The sequence below is a fragment of the Phalacrocorax aristotelis genome, chromosome 22 (assembly GCF_949628215.1).
Source record: "Phalacrocorax aristotelis chromosome 22, bGulAri2.1, whole genome shotgun sequence".
Taxonomy (NCBI): Eukaryota; Metazoa; Chordata; class Aves; order Suliformes; family Phalacrocoracidae; genus Phalacrocorax; species Phalacrocorax aristotelis.
In genome coordinates, this window is record NC_134297.1 from 1013998 (window position 1) to 1035348 (window position 21351).

Below are 21351 nucleotides of genomic sequence, written 5' to 3' on the forward strand. Positions count from 1 at the left end.
GGCAGCGAGCAGCCGGGGGGAAGGCGCCCGGCGAGGGGGCTCCGAGGGGGCGCGGAGCGGCGGCGGCGCCGCAGCCCGCCGGCGGCACAGCTGCCCTCCCGCGCCTCCCCGCCAGAGCTGCCCCGCTCCTGGGAAGGGCGCTTCGGGCGGGCACGCTCCGCGACGGGCGTTGGGCGCGCAACGCCTCGCCTCCCGGACCGGGGGGACCGGGGGGGACGCCGCGGGTTCGGCGCTGCGCCCCCCTGCAGGGGTAGAGCGGGGCGGGCGGGCAGCTCCGCAGCATGCCCGGGCGGGCTCCCAGGGCCTCAGAGGCAAGGAAGCGGGCAGGGAAGGCCGGACGGCGATCCCAGCCTTGCAGCAGGCGAGGAGACGCTCGGTGCTCGGGCTGGGCAGAGCAGCGGGGGCGTGGGGAACCCCCGTGGCAGGGGGCTGCGGGCGGCGGCAGAGGAGGCGAGAGCTCCGGGGCCAGATCGGGGACACGGCGGCTCCGGAGCGGGCTTTCGCCCCCGGCCGCCCCAAGCCCCGAGGCTGTTCCGCCTCCGCGGCGGGCGTTGGGCAACAAGGCGACCGGGAGACGAGGGAAGATCATAATCACGGTTTTATTTGTCATGATCCCACTGTCCAACTAATTGACGAGTTGCAAGTGACCCACAAAAAATGGACTGAAGATTTACCCAAACTTTTTTTTAGTCCAACATAAATGAGGAAGAAAAAAAATACTTCTGACATTTCCAAAAAACAGAAATAATAGCAAAGTATATTAATATACATTCAACATATACTGCGCGTATTGATTACTACAATACAAAGCAATGATTAAAAAAAAAAAAAAGTGTGATACTGCGAAATGGCACGGTTAAGCGAGTCCCTGCTGTTTCGGATGCTTGCTGTAGGGTGGCCGTCGACTCTCCCAGAAAATACAGTGTCATGTAAACAAAAGGAAAACGAACCAAAGGTACAGAGCGAAAGGCTTTCAGTGTTTCCCGCTCGGCCCGGCGGGCCCCGCCTGGCTCCCCGCGTCCCCCCGCGGAAGCACCGGCTGGGGCGATGCCGCTCGGCGGCCGCAGTTTCTCTCCCCTCTGGTTTTCGGGATGGCAGAGCCGGTTAGCGTTCCTTGCCCCGGGCCGGGGAGGGGGGAGGCCGGGAGGGGGCGTGGGTAAGGATAGCAAAGTCACCTCTGCCGTGCTGGTTTCACACTTCCTTCTGTGCAAATTCAGGAGGGCTGGGTCGATTTTTTTCCTTTTTTAAAAAAATATTCCAGAAAAGTGTCAATAAGAAGAATCTGAGCTGTAGCTTGTAAAGTCCCAAAGGCGATGATGACACCAAGTGCTCCCGAGCCCCGGCTGGGGGGGGCTTCGCACTCTATCCGTCGAGGAAAGGATGGAAAGAAGGACAAAGAAGAGATCTACGCACATTGGAACTGTATAAAGGAGAATACCACTGTCGCCACTGGCACGAGAGAGAAAAACCAGTCACAAGTACAATGTCATTAAAAGAAATAAAATACTTTGAACAAAAGGTGCAAGTCACAATTCATATAGAACAGAATCTAGTTAAAAATTTCTCTCAAACAGAAATTCCTTTTGCCTTTTATTAATAACAATAATAATAAAACAACATTTACCAAAAAACAATTCCTACATGATCAGGAGGAGAAGCCAAGAAAACAAAGAAAAATCCGTCTTCCCTACATTAAGCCAGGAAAAAGAAAGGAAAAACAACAAAACAACCCCAAGTCGTACGCGGATTTGAAAAGAACAGGTTGGGGCGGGCGGGGAAGAGGCGATCCTTTCAGCACACTGACAGACGGAGAGAAGGAACTAAAGCAGACAAAGATGAGACAAGAAGCGTATTGCACCAGGGGTGGGTGCTCCCCGCCGGCCGGCCGGCCGAGCCCCGCGCTGGGACGCGCGACCTGCTGCCGCCGGGGCCGGGCTGGCAGCGTCCTCGCCCCCGGCCAGCGCCGCCAGGCTCGGGTACGGCGGCCCTTCCCCGGCGCAGAGGGTCAGGGAGCAGAAGGACAGCACGGCCTCCGCGGAGCGGCTCCGGATCCCGTCCGCCGGGGCCCTGCTCCACGCACCCGCCCGCTCCGCTCCCCGCCAGGGCAGGTTCCAGGGAGGCGTCAGTCCGTCCGCTCACGCTGCCGGGAGCGGAGGCCCCGGTCAGTAAAAGCCCTCCAAACCAGACTCAGTGCTCAGGCTCCGTGAATCCTCTGCCGACGTGTAGGACTCAGGTTCTCTGGTTATTTCTGTGATAGCTGGAGTTACAGGCAAATATGGCAAAAATTAAAGAAACCAAAGGAACAACACACTGGATGAACTGATTATGAGGAAAGGGGCCATGGTATTCCAGTTAGTCAGAAATACTACGGCAATTTGGCGCAACGCTGCTAGATACTGTTGGTTTAAAATGGACCTTTTCGTTTCAAAGCTGTACGCAAAACCTGCAAGAGGGAGAGGAAGCAGAGACGTTAGGAGACGCCCGAGCCTGGCACTCCCGCTTCCGCAGCCCTCTGCCGCATTCCCGGCCCAGACCCGCAAAGCTACGCCCTGGGAGGGAGACCCTCCCAATGCACCGGGGCTCTGGAAGAGCTGCAAGGGCCTGGAAGGAGGGGTGCTGCCCCTGAACGAACAGGGGGGCGGCAGACAGCCACCAGCGCGGGAGCCCAGAGCCGACGCGCTCTCCCCCAGGCTCGCCCCTCGGAGCAAGGGGACAAGCAAGGGGACACGCACGGAAGTCAGGCCGACAGGCCTTTGGGACTGACCCCAGGCGTGCCGCTGGAAAGAGAGGGACACCTGAATACTCACTCCCTCCTGGTTACACCCCCGCCTGCTCCATCCCGAAGGGCACCTCCGGGTGCTTGTAGCTCAGCAGGACGTCCGTAATACACGTCGATGGGTAGCAGGAGGTGTTTAGATGCTGGTTGCCATCACCGAGGCTGGGATGCTCTTGACCTTCCAAACTCTCCCCGCATTCTGTAAGGTCCAAGAATGACATCGGTTTGCACAAGGAGCTCTGGGGAGTTACAGCTCCAGCACCGGGATCGGGCCAGCCCTCCTGCCGTGGCCTAAAGGGTCGCATCGCAGGCAGAGCTGCCCTGCGTTTCTCTGGGAAGCCCAGACCACTGCCCCCACAGCCCGGGCTCCGCCCGGCAGCAGCACCCGAGAAGCTGCCCCCCGGTCAGCCCCCACCTCCCTGCAGGCACCGCTCACCTGGAGGAGAGGTGGCTTTGCAACGCAGGCTGCGAGCCGCTCCTCTCGGTTCCTGCCCCAGGCCCCAGACAGCAGCCCACACCCCCTGTGCCACGTCTCTGCAGCTCCTGAGCTCCGGGCTCAGGCCAGGTCCTTACCCTCGCTCTCCCGGTCGCGCAGCTGCTGACTGGCCATCAGCGATGACTGGCTGAGGACAGCATCGGACATCCGAGCAGAGCTTAGTGCTTTTCCTGCCATTAAACTCATGCCAGGCAAGTTATCTAACTGCACCTGCGGAGACAGCACGACATGAGTCAAAGGGGGCTCAGGAGGAGGCACCCCGCTGCTCCCCCAGCTCTCTGACAGGCTGCCCAGGGCGCCTCTGCAAGCCTTCAGCAAGGGTTTATAACTACAAGTAAAAACTGGACGTCAGGTACAGCTTTGGTGCAGCCGATGGCCCCTTAACACTAGCCTGGGCTGGACAGACCGAGTCCCTTCCAGACCTACGCTGAACTAACCAGTGAAGAGCCCTTCTCATGTAGAGCGGAAGGGAGCCGTAGCAAAGAACACATCAAGATTTGGGCAGGATGGTTGCTGGCGGCCCAGCACACAGGGGGAGCGGAGCAGCCGCTCTCTGCCCTCGGTCCAGGCCTGGGCTGCCACGGCCAGCTCCTTTAGCGGCACCGCAGAACTGAAAGCTGGGCTCGGTGTGTCTGCAAAGCCCTCCGCAGCAGGAGCCAGGCCTGGGGCAGCCCCGGCTGCTTCACCAGAAGGACCTTGGGGGAAAAAGAAGAGATGCCACGGCTGCAGCATCTGGCCCTGGGGCAAACCGTGAGCGCAGAAGGAGCGCTTCCGTGTCAGTCTCTGCTAAAATGTTTTCAGTGTTAAGCAAACAGGACGCACTAACTGAAGTGTCCCCATGGCTTTTCATTCCCAGCAGCCCCGCAGAGCAGGGCACTGCCTTTCCTGTGTGACACCTCGTACGTAACCCACGCGCATCAAGGAAACTCTGTGCTGCCTTAAGCCCTGCTGGGCACAGGCTTCTTCAAACCTACGTAGGCATCATCACTGTTCTGAATGGTGTGATGTCTCTGCAGGGTCCTGGGCCGCGGGTGCTCGCTGGAGGCAGGTCGCACAGGGTAGCCCAGTCCATTGTGGTCAGGCACCTGCATCGCTTGGCCGGGGGAACTCCTGTCCATACAGTTCCCTACGATGGACTCTTGAAAATCAGACAAGACAGAAAAATGACAGATTAGTAGGAGAAACGCGCAGCTCTCGGCGCCGCGCCCTGCCGCAAAACTGCGGGTCTGAGACGTGACGCACGGACAAGTGCTCATTGCTGGCAGACCGAGCGTGCTGCTGGCCGGATGGGAAGGGTCCCCGGCTGCTCTCCAAGCGGTGCGGCACCAGGGCCCCCCGAGACAGCGTGCGGGCAGCCTTCGCCCTCCAGCACCAAGACCATTTGGGATCTCTAGCTGCCTCCAATCAGGCCTCTAAAGGCAGCCTAAAACTGGAGGGACAGGGGCAGGAGGCCCACAGCCCAGGAACCAGACCCCTTCCGCCTGCCTCCCGGCACTGCCGCCTTCCCCTCAAGCCAAGCTCGCCCTCCTCCCTCCATTGCCCACGCCATTACACAAGAGCGGAGGGAGAAGCATCTCCCCAGCCTCCAACACGGGATGTTCTGGCAGGGCCCCTTTGCAACATAATCTTGCTGGAAGAGTTGGCCAGGATGTTCGCTTTTATCAGATGACTTCTCCCTGCCCTCCTACAATCCCGCTGTAGGAGTGCATGAGTGTTCTGCCTGGCAAAGTCCATCTGCAGTGCAAGCTCTTATGACCGAGGGTAAAGGCTACATTCCTATCAAGCAAAACCTCTTGTCATCAAGTACACGATGTTTTGAATAAAGTCCTGAGGTATGCAGAAGCCTATCATTGGGTCCGACACACGTAAACAGCTCGCTCCCGGCGAGTAGCCCTGCAGAGCACAAACATGTGGACGTGGCCAGGAGCATCAGGAAGCTGCCCTGAGATGACACAGCTGCAGGTAGATCCCCCAGCCAGAGCTATCAGCTTTCACGGGGCTTTGGCCCACAGGAAGCAATCTCCTGCTGCGCTGGGACACACCACACCTCTCGGCTGGGACTGCAGCTGTGAGAGGCCAGAAAGATGCTCCCCAAAGAGACCTGTCTGTGAAGTTACCTGGATCCGAACGAGACCCCATCCCGGGCACGGTCTGCCACCTGAGCTCTCAACGCCGCTCCCGGGCACGCAAGCACAGCTAGCACACGGCTCCCAGTGCCCTTCCTCCCTCAGAAACATGGCAGTCCTGCAGGAACCCTGTCCCGGGGCAGTGAGAGATGCAGCCGGCCACCCCCTTCTTTTGCACAACCATGGGGTTATGTGCGGTTAACAGTCAGCTTTCCCGGAAAAACAAGAAGGAAAACATGAGGTAACAGATGTTGGCGGAGCAGTGCCACCCACGCACTGCTCAGGACGCCATTCCAACTGTGGAACAGTTGTTTGGGCCCGCAGCCTGCTTCTCCAGCTCCACAAACAGCCCCGGCCCAGAAGCGCTCCCGCGGCCAGGCCCAGCAGCGAGCCCCCAGCACCAGCCCCTGCACCGCGGGTGGCGAGGCACGGCGGGACAAGGCCCCCCGGCCTGGAACAGCCCTGACCCAAAAGACAAGCCCACACTTCCCGTTGCCAGCACAGCACCACTGGGAATGCAGCTCAGGCCGCAGGAGCAGGACGGCCTCAATGCACGCTCCTTTCCTCGCCCCAACCCTGCCCCAGCAGCAGGAGAGCCTTTCATCCCCGCACCCACAGGGGATGGGGCTCCCACGCCAGGCGGGCTTTGTGTTGGCGCGGCATGTGACGCTGGCACCGCGGGCAGGGCTGCCGCCGCCAGCTCAGCTCCTTCAGTGCCGAGGCGAGGCAGGTTTCCCATGGGCAGCATTCCCAGCCCTGAGATGACTAGGTTGGAGCAAACTGGAGCATAGCCCTCAAAGGCGGTTTAGTCACATCCTAAACACAGATTTGGTCGACCCTCTCAAGGTCTGGCTGCCGTCTCCGGCAGATGCTCAACAGACAAGCCAGGGCTTTTTGGTCAGGGTCAACACGCTCCTTTGGAAGGCACAGATGCTCCTGAGCCACTGCAAAGTTACACCCCCCCTTCTAGGGAAAACACAACCGGTGAGCTGGGGGAGAAGAGAAGATAGGCCCCATCTCAAGAGAAGCTGTGGCCTCGTAGAGCAGCATAGGGAAAATAACTGGAAAACCCAGGGACGTGGCTGACAAAGCCCAGCCGCCAGCACCAGCGCCCAGGGACGGGAGCCATGCTCGGTCGGGGCGCGCCTCCCGGGTCACCCCTTGGTGCCTGCGTGCAGCGCGCCTGGGAACGCTGGAGCCGCACTGCACACGAGCGAGCGGAGCGCCAGCGGCACGTACGCTGAGGTTCTGTAGGGCCTAACCGCAGGTAAGGGTACCTGGGCAGCTTAGGGGCCGACTCGCCTGGAGCTGAAGCAGCACAGGCCTGATTCCAAGTGGGTTATTGAAGCCAGAAGGAAAGCAGCGTGAGCGGTTGCATCCCGGGACATAGTTTACTACGTGTGCCTTCCAAACAGCCCTGTCAGAAGGGCTTACACAACACTATTTGTAAACATTTACTTGCTTTTACTCATTTACAAAGTCTTGCAGTCTAAAGTCCTTTCTCCTTGTGTAACCGGTTCCAGCACCATCAGTAAGGGGGCAGAAATTCAGCTGCCGGCTTCGTTAAACCTTGTTGTTCATCTAACGGTCTACGGTTTTGGGATGCAAACTCCTGATTCGGGACAAAACCCACCTCCAGAGCTTCCAACCTCCGCTTAACCCAGGGTGGCTCTCCCCTTTCGTGCTTCAAGCACGGCAGGGACATTGAGGTCTAAGAGCAAAACACCGCGGTAATCCAAAATTTGAGACAACTTCAGAAAAGCCGTGCCTCGTCCCTACCCCCGCCCGCGCGCTGCGGGGCCAGGCTTGGCAGGCCTGCTCTGCCCTCCAAGCCAGTCTCTCCCAGCCCGGTACTTTCCCAACAAACCCGTGCTGTGTCCCCAAACAAAGCCGCGCCTCCTGTGCCCTGGACGCTGCAACGGGGCCCTCCGTGCCAAGGGCAAGCTGATGGCTTCAGACCAGCACAGCTTGGTCCTGCAGCGAATGCTGATCCACCCAGCTCAGCCTGGAAAGCGTCTCTTCAGAGCCCTCTTCGCAAGGGGCTGGGATGGTGTTTTTCATACAGAGAAGGCCTGTAATTACAGCCCAGGCAGGAATTTCTCATGCAGCACACCGCTGCCAACGCAGCCGCCAAGGAGCAAAGGCGCAACTTCTTCCAACTAGCAGGAAAGGTCTTCGGATGCTAATGGCAAGCTTAGACTCACTGCCTTCCGAATCAACCCTGTCTAGTTCGAGCAGGGCTGGAGTCTGGCTGCTGCTTCCCCAAGCGCCAGAGGAGCTGTGCAAGGCGGCCTCAGCCGCAAGGCATTTGCCGCCGCTCTTACCGTGCCCGTTTGCGGAGGCTTTAGCAATGCCCTGACTCAAGGGTCTGCTTTAAGAGAAGGAAGGCACCGCTGCAGATGGGGGTATGCTAGTCACTTAACTGCTTCTAGCCCGTTGTTTACCCAGGATGGGGAACGTCACCAAGGAGAATAAATAGGACAAGCGCGCGCAGCATCCCCGAGAATATGGCAGTGTTCTGGGACCTGGTCTTTTCTTTGCCTGCCTGCAGAAGTAGGTCAAATTCCAGAGAGAATCCGCTGGTCGGGTTCCTGTCTATTTAACACTGTTTATTAGCGAGCCTATGCCTGCAATTTACTTAAGGCCACAAAAGCCGAAAAGAATCTAGGTAATTCCGTGCTATGCAAAGTATGTCACGAAACCCTCGCCGTGCTGGCGTAGAGACGGCGTCCTCCGGCAGGACGGCACACGGCCAGCGCGGAAGAGCACCTCACCTACGCGAGCGGCAGGAAGCCTTACCTCTGCTGGGCACCTTATTCCTACTGAATCCAGCAGCGGGCTGATGTCTGTATTGATGCGTCCCCAGCTCCTGCACGTGATTAGCAGTTCCTAGCAAAGATTCTGGGTCCCCGTGCCCTCCTGCGTTTACAAGCAGAGGGGTCTCGTGGCAACCTTTGGTCAATGTGTTTGAACTCTTACTGTCTGGAAAGCTGTCCCTGGCGCCCTCGCACGCGCAGTCCTCCTCCATGCTCTCCGAATGGAACAGGGCTGGCTGGTGTACGTATCCGTGCGGCGGCACTGACCCGGGTACCTGCTGGATACATTCTTGCGCCCTGATTTTTAAGAGGTGCTGGGGGCTGTTCTGCGGGTGGTACGTGTCGGCACTCTGGTAAGGCAAAGACAACGACTGGCGCTCCGAGAGGTTCTGTCCCACGCTGGTGCCCATATTCCCAGCATCCCCTTGACTCATATGCCTGAACAACTCTTGAAATTCTTGCTGCTGCTGCTGTTGCTGCCGCCGTTTGATGAGCTGTGCAAATTCTGCCTGGGGCAGCCGCATGTCCGTGTGCCCCGTGAGCGAGTGCCGGGGAGAAAGCAGTCCCTGGAGGATGTGCGGTACCTGCTGGTGTCGGCTGTAGTCGGGAGGCGTCGGGGACAACAGTGCTTGCTGTAGTGCCGATGCAGTGTAGTGCTGCTGTTGCTGATGTGCATTTTGAGGGAAACTGGGATACTGGTCAAGCTGCGGGACTTTCAGAGCTTGCTGAGCTGGAGGAAACCCAACTCCTCCCGAGGGGCTGTAGTTGCTGGGGGAAACGCGAGGCTGCTCTGGGAACAGGTGGGGGTGTAAGTGCACCTGGTCGTAGTTGGCGGGGGGATACCTGCTCACGTTCAGACTGCAAAGAAGAGAAAAGGAAAGTCACCGCACCGCAGCAGCTCTGGCTTGGTGAAGCCGGCTGGGCTGCCTTCTCTGGTCAGGGGGCTGACAGAGGCACTTCTGGGCAGGAGCTGCTCCCCAGGCCACCCAATACAGCAGCCCTGAGACTCCCCAAGCCCGGACCCTGCTCAGGCACCGCTGCCCGGGGGCAGGGAGGCAGCTTGCTGCCCGAAACCAGTGCAGCACAGCCCCAGGCTGGCAAGGAAACCACCTCCCTGCCCGAGATGCCTGTCCCCACTTCTTCCTCCCTACTCCCAGCTCGGGGAAGCGGTGCAGGGCAGGCAGCGGCCTTACCTGTGCGACTCGGCGCTGTCGGCGCTGAGCTGCTTGGACAGCTGCCTGTGGCCATAGGTGAGGGAGGCCATCAGGTTAGCGCGGTGCTGCATCTGGATCTGGTTGGCGCTGGGGCTGATGGGCATGCCCCGCGCGTGGGAGGGCATGCCCTGCCCGGCCACGGAGGCCCCTTGCAGGAGGTTGTTGCTGACCATGTCGCCAGGCTCCTGCACTTGGATAGTGACCTGCTGAGGCTGCGACTGCTGCTGCAGGCCCAGGCACGTCAGCCCCATGTTTGGGGGAGGGGAACAGTTACCAGACTGCGGGAAGATTGTGTTGTGGGACGGCATCCCTTGGAACTGGGACTGGGAAGCAGCACCTACAAGGAACAAAGACTTTTATCACTCACGCCAACCTGCGGCAAGGCTCGGGAGCGAGACCTGCTGCCCTCCTGTGCCACACTTGGAGTCCCAGTATGTGTCTGAGGGTGGCGAGGCGCGCTGCTTGCCACACTGCGCCAGAGGGCAAAGGTCACAGCTAGAGCCCCTCGCACAGAAAGGGAAACAAAGCGGAGCTGACTGTGATTTGCATAAACCCGAGAGTATCAGCCCTTCCTCCCCACCCCCGGGAGAGATAAGTAAGGATCTTATGACAAGAAACCCAACAGCACATTCCAGCTGGCAGCTCCTCACAAGCTCTCGATAACACCGGCCCTTGCTGCCAGATGGAGAATCTTTTGCATCATCAGCAAACCGTGTAAGGACCAGGCCGCAGGGGGGAAGCGAAGCCCCCGGCACCCCCTGATGCTGTTTCCCCCAGAGGTTTGACAGGACCACGTGGTTCTGCCCAGCGGCCCGCCCAGAGGAGCGCAGTCGGCTCTTACCGTGGGGCTGGAGCACGCTGCTGCTCACAGGAGGGGGGCTGCTGTTTGGCTGCCTGAAGAGATGGTTATTAGGGTGGTTCGGGGGCGGGCTGGATGGCTGAATCCGTAACCTACACAGGGAAAAAAGCACCTCTTCATCATGCCTGCTCCTCATTAAAATGCCTTTCCAATTGAGAGTGCTGACGCCAAATGCTGGGTTTCTCTTGTTTTACATAAACACCATAAAGCCCTCGTTTGGGATCCCAAGCTCTTTACAGCTTGGCTTCTCTTCTGAGAGCTGCCTGACTTGCCCAAGTCATGCAGGTAGTGAGCACGAGCCAGTGGCTACAGCAGCAACCCGGGGACAAGGACACCGCAGGCGCGCCTCCTGACTCACTGCAGCCGGAGAGAAACCTTCCTTTCTCCCCTCCCAGAATTCAGCCTGCCTCATCTACAAGTCAGGGTGCTGAAGCCAAGGACCGTTACCTAACCAAAAGCCAGAAAAGGTGTGAGACATCCAGCCGCGGCTCTGAGTAGAAAGGGTGAGAGAAGCCGGCTACCAAAGGCAATGCACTGTCAAGCTGGTCAAACGGCAGAGCTGTCAGTCATCTGTTCAAAGCGGATTTGTGCCTTTGAATCACGTTTCTCTGCTTCTGAAAGTCCTTCGGACAGAGCCCAGCTAAAAGGACCGGGCACATCCGGCTGGGAACCAGCTATGCCGTTCTAACTTGATACACTTCCAGCTCGGCCCCAGACTCTCTTAAGTGCCTTAGCTCATCCCTGGGCTTGAGTAACAGGAAAAACCGTTCCCCCGAGCTTTTCTAAAGCAGTTTCTTTACCTCTGAAGCTGGTGAGTGAGCAGAGCTGGCTGGTTTTCACATGGAGCTTGCAAGGGTGGAGATGGCTGCGGCGGCCGGATACAGTCCTGAACCAGGCACCAGAAGAAAACAAGAGTGTTTGCAATCAATAACGCCTCAACTAGTAAATTGGGAAAACACTGACTGGCGAAGTAGGACACATCCAGATTTACCGAATACTCAACCCCCGACCACAGCTCTGGCTACCGCAGCAGCTGTGCAAACATCACTGCTGAAGCCCTTCAGGCCTGCTTATCTTTACAGCAAGCCGAGCAATCTGCCCCCCCTCAATCCCACCAGGACCCGCTCAGAAGCCGTATCCGCAGCAACGCAGGAAAACACAGCTGACTTCCGCAGGTCTGGCTCAGGCTCCAGTACCTGGATCTGCTGATGAAGAATCTGATGGTGCTGCTCCTGCTGGTACAACATGTGCTGCTGCTGTGTCTTCTCCAGCGTCCTCTCGTCCATGTGCCCACCGTACATCTTCTGAAGCTGCTCGCACTCCTGCAATGAATCCAACACGCCCTCTGAGTGACCTTTTCATGCACTGCACGCTTGCTGTGCAAAAAGGCACTCTCTGCAGCCTACCCATCTGAAAAAGCCAGCAAAGAAAGCCTAATCCGTCGAATTCAGCAGAATCAGCTGTGTAATAACATGGCTAGCTCAAGCCTTAGGCAACAGGGAAGTAACAGATGCGCATGACGCCAAGCTGGTACCCTTGCATTCCCTTAAAAAATGAAAGCAGGAAGCTCTAGTAATGGTAACTTCAAGGTGAAAAGAGCATCTCATATTTCTGCTGTGTTGCCAGGTGAAAGTCCTGTCCTGGGCCCAAATCCCACTCAAGGCACTGATCAGACGTGCGCTGGCTGCGTAGGGGATGGCACACGATACGCTCCAAACTCGGGCGGTAGGAACAGCCCCAAAACGTCGCTGCCTCCCGGGACACAGGAAAGCAGCAGCTGCAGTCTGCCAGTGCCAGCGGGACCCACGAGGGCAGGCAGAACAGCCCATGTGTGGGCACAGCCCGAGGTCTGCTCTCCCCGAAAGACGGGGGCAGAAGCCCCCGGTGTTCCCAGCTTGCAGGTGAACGGAACATACAGTTAGAGGACACTCAGCAGGGCTGCTGCAGACACACAGAGAGGAACAGCTCCTCGGCTGGAAAGCACATCCACAGCCACCAGCAGCAAAGATTCCACCTTTTGCTTCCTGAAGCAGCAAGGCCAAGACAATAAAAAGCCCTTGCAGAGGCTTTTTCGCGGCTCCCCTCCCCCCTCCTTTACCTGCTGAAGCTGTTTGATGCTACTGTTATTGCCCATCTTCTCCAGGTGGGCTTTGAAAGCCTGGATGCTGGCAGCACCATCAGAGAAGCGCCGAACCGGGGAGAAGCGTTCGGTGGGAAGGTGCAGAGTATTTGAGTCCTTGTAAATAGAACTGAACACATGGGGAAGCGGGTTAGCGATGCCGGCTAACAACCGGACTCGGGTACAGAGACATTGAATTTACACCAGCCGTGGCAAGTTCTACCTGCCTGCCCACTCACCCAGAATAAATCAGGTTTTAGATCAAGAAACGAAGTGCCAGCATCCCCGTGAACAAGAAACAGGACTACCAAGTATCCTCAATGCCTGGGCAGATAAATGTGTTTAAAGGCTGGAGACAACTCAGCCACAAACCAGACTCCAGATGGGCAGGAGCTCATTGTCCATCCACACAGATGCATCTATCCCTCAGATGGAAAATGTTTACAGAAACCATTCAGCACCCTAAAAATGTAAATTCACCTCCTCAGCAGCCACTTCCTGAGCCTTCTAGCTCCCCAGGGCCCCTGCCTACATCTGGTGCCTGCAGAGAACAGGACGGGCACGTGGAGAAAGGAGCCCGAGGCGTTCTGCAGCCTCTGGGGAGGCGGGGGGCTGGCACCTGTGCTTAGAGATGCACTGAATTAAAAAGAGGGCAGGAGTGTAACTCTGCGCAGCAGGGAAACCTTTCTCACGCGTTAACCGAGCTGTCACTTCGCGTCCAGAGTCTCCCAGTTGCCTGGATGCTTGGCACTGGGCAACCAGAACGGGTACACTGGAAAAGCAGACATAGCCAGTGTCGAGGCAACTGTGCCCAAGGAACGACAAGCACTTTCCCTTCACAATGAGGCTTCTTCTTCACCATCAGAGGGAGCCAGATTTTTTTACAGGAGCTGTTTTCTCCCAGAGTCAGGGCTCCCCATTATCAAAGGCAAGCACGAAAGCTCCTGCCCCGCCATTAGGTGCAACCCACACTATCATTTGCAAAGCTAACTTTCCGCACACACCCCAGAGCGTGCCTTGTAACAAACAGAACCAGGTTCCTCTGCCTGCCCCGATGGTTTCTCTGCAAGTGCAATCTATAGAGGCCAGCGAACAGTCCTTCATGGTGCAGGATCCAGCCGTGGCCTTTCTCTGCGAGGCGGTCACAGAGATGCGGTGTTCACAGCACCTCCATCACCCTGGCACTAAACCCGGCAGGAGCCCACACGGCTGCTCACTGGTGTGGGCCTGAACTGCATTGCTGCAGGCACGTCACTGCCGTGGCTACTCCGAAGGCAGCTCTTTGCTGAAGCCTCTTCCAAGAAGTGAAACCGTTTCTCCTGGCGAGGCTCCCCCTTATCAGGTGACCGACGCTGGACCGCTTCCAGCACGCTGGGTTCAGCTCCTGTCACTCGGTCTGCCTTAGCAGGATGTACTTCGGTTTCTATAGATGACACGCAGCTTTCTTCCACGGAGAGAGCTGCGCCCCTGCCTTTCCACGCCGTCCCATCCATTATCCCGATCTGTTTGAACTCCAGTTGTATTGATGGAAAGCGGAAGCTACAGATGAAACTACGCTGAGGCTCCAGACCCATGTGTCCAAGACAACTGTACTGCCTCGGGCAGTTGTACTTTAATTCTGCTTTCAGATACTAAGTTCTCGTGAGCAAAACCAGGTACTAAGCTTAAAATACGTTACATGCTAAAATAAAACCCACCTGCCGTTCGATAACTGAGCTTTATTTATGTGATGACACAGGACTGCTAACGGTTTCTGTGCCACGTGTGGCTCGGACACAGCACGGGGCAATCTGTTTAGGCCACGGTCGGGGGAAGTTTCCGTGATTTTGCAGGTAAAACATGAGGCAGGCTCACAGGGCGTTACAACACGAGGGTGGAATGAGCAGATACCACCCTGTTCGTGATGCAACAGCCTCAGGGCTCCAAAGCCAAGAGGTGGAGGAGTATTTACAGGGCAAGTGTGTTTTAACAGTCCGGTTAAAAAAAAAAAAAAAAAAAAAATCAGTTCCTGCAGAGCGTGAGGGACCCAGCTTACCTTTACGATTTGAAGCAATCCTTAAAGCAGGACACAGCACATTCTGGTTGTTTTGCAAGCTGCACTCCTCTTCCTATCAAGCTGTGACCCTAGAAATCTTGCCCCTCCTGCTCTTCCCATCCCCCAAGCACCTCAGTGAGGGAGTAACGTCAGGGTATAGAGGTGCTTATCTTGGCTTTCGGGAGCTCCAGCGTGGCACTAGCGCTGTCTCAGTCTGCTCAGAGTTCACCTGTCTCTGCTGATTACATCAGTGCTCAGCTCAGCAGGTATCTGGCTACAATAAAAAGCGCTGCATCAAGCTTGCCAGTGCAAGCTGGCTGGAAGGAGGAACACGAGCACCAATCAGGCCTGGTAGGCGACTGCTTTCTCGACAGTCAAGACCAGCAGGCGGCAAGCTCTGCAGCTTGCAGCTGCTTTGCACCCTCGGCACTGAGAGGCTCAGAGCGCCGGGTTTTAAGCTCCCTCTGTGGCATTAGCATCTCCGGTTTGCTGCTGCGGCAAGGCCTCTGTGCCAAGTAAAGACCCCTCTCCCTCAGGAGTGCCCCACCCACATGTTTTGAGCGCATTTAGGTGCAATTTGCAGAGGCTCCCTCTCTCCCAGACGTTGCAATTTTGACTTCCCACCCCAGCTTCCTTTCCCCACATCATTCCCGCCAGGGGTTCAGCTCAGAAATAAAATGACTCTTGAGGAGCTTTGCAAAGAGACTTTGCAGTCAAAACACACAACTCTGGTGCAGAACAGTGAGGTTTTTAAACTCTGGTGTAGGTGACTCTCGGTGCTATCTTTTGGCTGCATCTGCCTCCACAAATGTCCTGTAGAAAATCTGCTCTCTACTCCTAGCTTGGCACCTACCATTACAACAGAGAAAAGCTCTCCTCTAAAATGAGTAGCTTATTCCCAACCCTCATGTGACGGCAGCCAACCTGGCAGATCTCCTCCAGCCACAAAACGGGACTGGCGGGGAAGAGCCCGCTGATTGCTGCCCCTGCGGCGCTTGCATCTGCAGGCACGGAGCCCGTGCCAGCGCGGAACTCCAGCGTCCCCAGCGTGGCCGGACACCCTGTGCTCTGTGGGTCTGCTCTTTGTACCTGTTCCTCCTCCTCAGCCCTCCCTGCCAAGCGGGATGTCCTCAGTGCTCCATTCCAGGCGACATCTGAGCAGGTTTCCTGGCGCAAAGCTGCCCGAACGGCCGGTGCCATTACTCACCGGTGCTGATCGGGTACCAGGTGTGGAGCCCAAGCCCGGGGTCGGAAGGACTGCTGTCCTAGCTGCCTCTGCAAGTCTGGAGGGATTTCAGCTGTAGGGTTGGTCATTGCCAGAGTGTGCCTTTTTGACCTATTTGCCAAGTATCTGCAACAAGCAGGAGCACATTTTATAAGAGACTGATGGGAGTACTCCAAAAACAGGGAGCGTTAGATAATCCAGAGTAAACGGGAAGGAAGAATGCTCGCTGCAGTGCTCAGAACCAACGGGGACAGGCGCACCATGGACACGCTGCCCATGCCCATCACGTCCCCGGGTCTTCAGTGCTTAGGGGACAAGTGTAGTTTCAGCTGCTTGTGTGTGCTACTGCCAGCCTCAGAAGGAAAGAGTAGCCGTTTGCTCTTCCCAGCAGGGGAGCCACGTTTCATCTCAAGGGGAATGCTGGTATGTCCCCTTGGGAATACCCAGCTGACTACCTGCCCTCAACGTGGGTTCAGTCCGCTACAGCAGGTCTGTCTCCCTCTCCCGAGGCCCTGCTGAGCCACCGGGAAGTCTGCTGCATGCACGGAGCCAAGAGACGAGTCACAGGTAATCCTAGCAAGAGCTGGCCGGAGGATGTGCGCAGAGCGGAGCTGCTGCTCGGCTCCACCCTTGCAGGATGGCCTTTGCACTTCAGACCCACCCTGGGACGCCCCGGGCCTAGCCGTGAGCAGCAGCCGGCTTGTCACAGCAGGGGAAGGGTGCCCAAGGGCCACCCCACCAGAGGTGATGGGTGGGTAGAGCCTCCTGCTGCGCGAGGAGCAGGAGGAAGGGCGCTCGGCCGAGGAAGGGTTGGTGCCCAGCCCGGTCCGAGTGCGCCATCTAGTCCCCGCTCCACTCTCTGTGGAGCTGGAAATCGCCCAGCGACGAGCAGTGCAAAGCCAGCGAGGGAAACTGAGCAGCAAGAGCTTCCCTTGCTCTGGGGCCACAGCTCCCAGCACCAAGGCTGGGCTTGCCTCCTACACCAGCACCTGGGGGCAGCAGCTGCAACTAAAGCACCCTGTGCACTGAGACGAAGCGACTTCAGTGCTTTTGCAAACCCTCTGAAGACTGGGGGAGCACGCAGGGCAAAACTAGGAGCCTCTGCTTCGGCAAGGATGTGACGAAGGGCCACGCAGCTCCAAGAGCTGCTGCCCTGAACACTGGTCACTGGCTGCAGCGATGCTGGGACCAGTGGGGGGCACAGGGCCAGAAGAGATGACGAACAAAGCACCTACCCGGGATGCCCTGGCTTGTGGCAAGCAGGGGGGCTAGTGCTTGACCCACTCGAGGCTAGGTGGGATGAATGCCCACTTATGAACTCAACAATTTCTACTCTCGTGAAGCAGCCGCAACGAGGCAGCTGTGGTAACTGCAACAGACCGCTCGGCCAGCGACGCCAGCGATACTAATGGGGAATTCTCACCTTCACTCTTTTTCCCCTGCTAAGGCTCCCTGCAGCTTCAACTGGCGAAGCACAGAAGAGCAGCAAGCAATAAAGTTGTCGCCTTCTCCAAACCCAGCCTCTCTGCACTAGCTACTGAAGCCATTTAAGCAGAAGACGGCAAGTTAACAGAATGAAGAGTGCTTAGCGTTGTGGTAACTTGCCAGAGCCTGTGCCATTAGCTGTTTAAGAATCATTTGATGCAGACGGGGAAAGTTTCCCAAAGAGCTTTACAGCTGTGGTTTGCGAAGACCATTTTATTTCAGACCTCCAGGGAACAATCCAATCATGAGCTATAACAGCATTTCGGGTGGAAGAAAGTTCCCCAAAGCTCAAAGGAGATGTGACTGTTCCCCGCAACAGAGAGAAGACTATGCTCTGTTTTGAGGTCAGATTAAGAAGGGCAAAAACTGCCCGCTGGTGGCTGCATCACGGTGTTCGGAGCAGCGTTTTGCGAAGCTAAATATTTGCATCTGTCCCTAATGTTAACACTATTTACCCTTCTCTGGTGACTACTGACATGTTGCAACATAAGGGGGTGGAGAGCAGGTTAGCACACAACCTGGACGGGGCTTTTCCTGGGCCATCTGGTGGAAGAAGAACATGTGGTATGAAAGGACTAAGGGCAGGACTGTCAAGAGCAGCAAAGTGACCCGTGGCTCCGAGGAGACCTGTCTTTCAGTAGGATCTGAACATTTCGGTGCCTTGCAACCTACAAAATACTGCATGCGGGTTTCCAAATGTTTCCAGCTGAGCTCATGCTTTAGAACTTAAAGACCCAGCTGAAATCTTAGCTTTTAGAAGAGGAGAGGTGAAAATCTGCCTAGGTAGGAAGTCCAGGCACCCCCTTGCCAAGAGTCAGATCTACCCGATCTGCACAGTTGGAAAGACTGTCCACCACCTGAGGCGTCGTCAGGGCCGTTACGGGCCCTAAATGACAGCTTTTAATAGCCATCCAGGCAGCGGAGCTGCGCGTAGAGCCCGCGCTCCTGAGCCCCGCAGGGAGGGCAGCACGCAGCTAGGCTGCAGCGGCTGGACAGGGGCTGATCGCAGCCTGCGGTGCCTGGAGGCACACGCTCTTCACCTGCTCAGTACTACGGCTTAGCCTCATTCCTCTCATCGTGCTCCCCTGCAGCTGGGGTGGGTCACGAGCATGGACCTTCCCAGTACTGCAGCTCGGCGGATGAGCAGCAGCCTGTGATGCTGGAAAATACTATGGGAGAGCAAACATGAGGGTGGTGAAGAACTAGAGCATAAGGCTACGCAGCAAACACCAGCTGTGCTCTGCTGAAGGGCTGCGTCAGCTAAGGTGGGGCTGGAAGCCAGTTCTTTCACATGTACCGGCTTTGACTTTCTTCCAAGCTCAGGTAGGCCAGAGGAGTTGAGCACACACTCTGCACAATCCGTCACTGAGCACACCCACCGTTCAAATCCCCCCTTCGCTCTGGAGCACTGAAAGGAGAGCTGGCAAAGGCTCTGGAGCACGACCTCCACCTGCCCCGGTGCTTCTCTGCCTGCAGCCGACCCCCAGCGGGAATCCTTCCCCCAGGGCATCCCCAGAGGAAACGCTACCTTACCCAAGGTGGTGGCCTGTAAAACTGGGGCTGAGGGGGGATCCAGGGAACTTTTCGAGGCTGAGGTAGGCAGTAGGAGCACTCCGTAACCACACCCACCACATGTAGTGCACCAGCTGGTTAGCAGAGAAGAAACTATGTGAAAGCTACTAAGAAAATGTTAGCAAGGACAGGGTTAGTGTTTCACAGACTGAGAAGGTACAAGCATATTCTACCCGCTTCCCAGTACGTGTTTGGAGCAGACAAAGAGAACAGAAGCTTCCAGTCTGATATCTATTAATCCTTTCCTTACTGGAGCAGACTATTTTAAGGCCTACCGCTAGAACTAGAAGCTAGAGGTACCCGTATTTCCAGCAGGCTCACTTTAAGGCATCAGAGTTGGATGTTTACTGCACGTCTTGATACAAAAGCTGCATTGACACCCAAGGCCACAGATGAGATCTTCCTACCTCCGTCGCTCAGCAGGGAGGGGTGAATCACTTAGCACTCATTTTGCAGGTTAGTGTGGATTGCATGCTGGTGCACACTAAGCAAAGGAACTTAGCGGTTTCAGAGTTTCTGGAGAACCTACTGCTCAAATAGCTAACCATTTCAGGGGGAATCTGACTCTGTAAGCACCTCGTACTGTCAGAGGAGTAATCGCCTACGGTAATCAACACCCAGGAGAACAAGAGAAACATTGAGCCTTCGCTGTAATCAACACTGTTGCCTGTGATGAGGGTGCTCGTGTTTTAATTCAGCTGTGGAACACCACAGGGCGAGCCTCTTTGAGGGTAATGAGGGCAAACGTTAACAGACTGGGGGTTACCTCTGCACAGCTTCCTGGTCCGGCTCCCCATCGGAGCTCTCCTCATCCACAGGGGTGACAGCTGGGACAGCCTGCAGGGAGAAGAGAAGCCATGGGTTCCACAGGCAGCCAGCGTGGTCCCAGCCGCACAGCGGACGCCCGACCTTCTCAAACAGGCTTTCCCAGGAACTGCCCGTACAAGGCTGCTGCTTCTTTTTGTCCTTCCAGGGAAATTCAGTGATACAAATGCCTCAAGGAAGAATGAACGCGAACGCCCAAGACGGACGTTTTAGTTTTCTCTATTAGATCAACAAAGGAGAAGAAAAGAAACCATACAAAAAGATTCACAGCCGCTTTGTCTATTCCAAAGAGGAAAGCCACCTCGGCTGCTAGCTACTGGAGAGCACGGCAGCTCTCCCACATGGGGACAGAGCACCCTGCCGCTCGGGGGGGGTGAGCCTTTGGAAGCAAGCAGGCGCACTCCCTGCAGCGCTTCCAGGCTGCTACTCTGACTGCTGTGACCCCGAGGCAGCCACCTCTGCCTGGGGGAGAAGATATTTATACGCACAGCACAAGTCCCCTCCTTCCCTTTGCTACTTACTGGCGTCATAGTGACGAGCGGAGATGGACCTCGAGGACGCTTCAGCAGTTGCTGTGCGTGTAACTGGATGTTAGCTCCGCCATCTGACGCCCTCCGCCCCAGAGGGCCCATGCCGTTCAGCAGCTGCAGCGTGGGGGGCTGCAGCAGGGACTGCTCCTGGGAAGCACAGACAGTGCAGTTACTAACCCTGTTGCGGATCCTTCCGGTACCTGAGCACTACAGTCACAAACCCAGACACCGGCACAAAAGATGACAATCGTTCTGGGCGTCAGGGGAGATGCGGGATTAATCACCAACACCTCAGAGCTCAAGTGGGGCAGAGAGAGGCAGTGTCAGTGGAAAAATAGCGCTTAACTCTCCGTTGCCCTGCGCTCTGCTCTAGTTGCTGGGCAGGCTGCAATCTGTAGCTCCGAAGCCCGGCAGCGCCGCCCTATTGCTCCCCAGCCTGGTACTTCATTTCATACTGCACTGCTCTTTCCTTCTTCAGCCTTTTCAGTAACCAACTAGAATCGTGCTTAAAGAGACAGCAAGAGGGTAAATCTTGAAGCTTACGGGGCCCAAGGAACTGGGAAACGGAGAGAGCAAGCGCGATCGCAAACACCCTGCCGTGTGCCGGTGGGGCTCGGAGCGCAGCAGGGAGCGCACGCGTCAGTCTGTACCTTGTACTCCAGCTGACCCGTGGGCTGCAGGTTCTGCCTCGGCAGCACGTTGTGCATGAAGTTCACATTCGGGGTCACCTGCAGGAACGGGGCCTGCGGGGTGACACGGGGGAAGCCAGGCAGGAGCTTCTGCAGGTCCTCCATGACTTCCGTCCTGCGCAATCACATTTACAGACAGGTCAATTAGCAATGACGTGGCGAGAACCACCCACGGGCCCAGCGCACTTGGCTTCCCTTCATAAAAGGCTTCTTACTGCTCTGGAAAACGGTCACAGAGAGTAGCCAAGCCACTCTCTGGTTTTCGTTCGCCCCTTTTTCCCCTCCATGTTGAGATTTGCCAGAACGAGCTCTTTGCATTAACCTTGATCACATTTATCACAAAAACCTTCAGCTAGGGCACGACAGTGGCGCAGCTTAGGTGAGGGCTTGGCTTGCACGCCAGTCAACACCGCTACAGCTTACGCAGAGCTAATCAGGAAGAAGAGAAGTAAAGAATCCCATCCTCATCCTCAGCTGAAGCATCAACCAAGTTGTGCAATGGGACTAGGATGTTTAAAAGAACGCTTTTGCTAAAGAGGGGCCTTGAATATCTTCCTCTACCTGGCAGAAACCAAGTCTGCAGG

The 21351-nt window shown here is 56.8% G+C and overlaps 1 protein-coding gene across 2 annotated transcripts in view; it reads right to left on the reverse strand.

Moving 5' to 3' along the window:
• Window positions 1–580: 580 nt before the first annotated feature.
• The window catches only part of SIK3 (SIK family kinase 3), an 89464-nt gene continuing 68693 nt past the window's right edge, over window positions 581–21351 (reverse strand). Inside the window, exons 12-25 of one of the 2 annotated variants that reach the window (XM_075116502.1) lie at window positions 20729–20882; window positions 20070–20225; window positions 19490–19560; window positions 15649–15792; window positions 12386–12536; window positions 11484–11609; window positions 11088–11173; window positions 10270–10379; window positions 9408–9765; window positions 8198–9072; window positions 4247–4410; window positions 3350–3482; window positions 2808–2975; window positions 581–2443 (exon numbers count right to left, since the gene is read on the reverse strand). In XM_075116502.1, the coding sequence (XP_074972603.1) occupies window positions 2818–2975; window positions 3350–3482; window positions 4247–4410; window positions 8198–9072; window positions 9408–9765; window positions 10270–10379; window positions 11088–11173; window positions 11484–11609; window positions 12386–12536; window positions 15649–15792; window positions 19490–19560; window positions 20070–20225; window positions 20729–20882 (2686 nt within the window). In that variant the 3' untranslated portion in view covers window positions 581–2443; window positions 2808–2817. The remainder of the gene's footprint in view (window positions 2444–2807; window positions 2976–3349; window positions 3483–4246; window positions 4411–8197; window positions 9073–9407; window positions 9766–10269; window positions 10380–11087; window positions 11174–11483; window positions 11610–12385; window positions 12537–15648; window positions 15793–19489; window positions 19561–20069; window positions 20226–20728; window positions 20883–21351) is intronic. The other variant, XM_075116503.1, reaches the window with a different exon arrangement.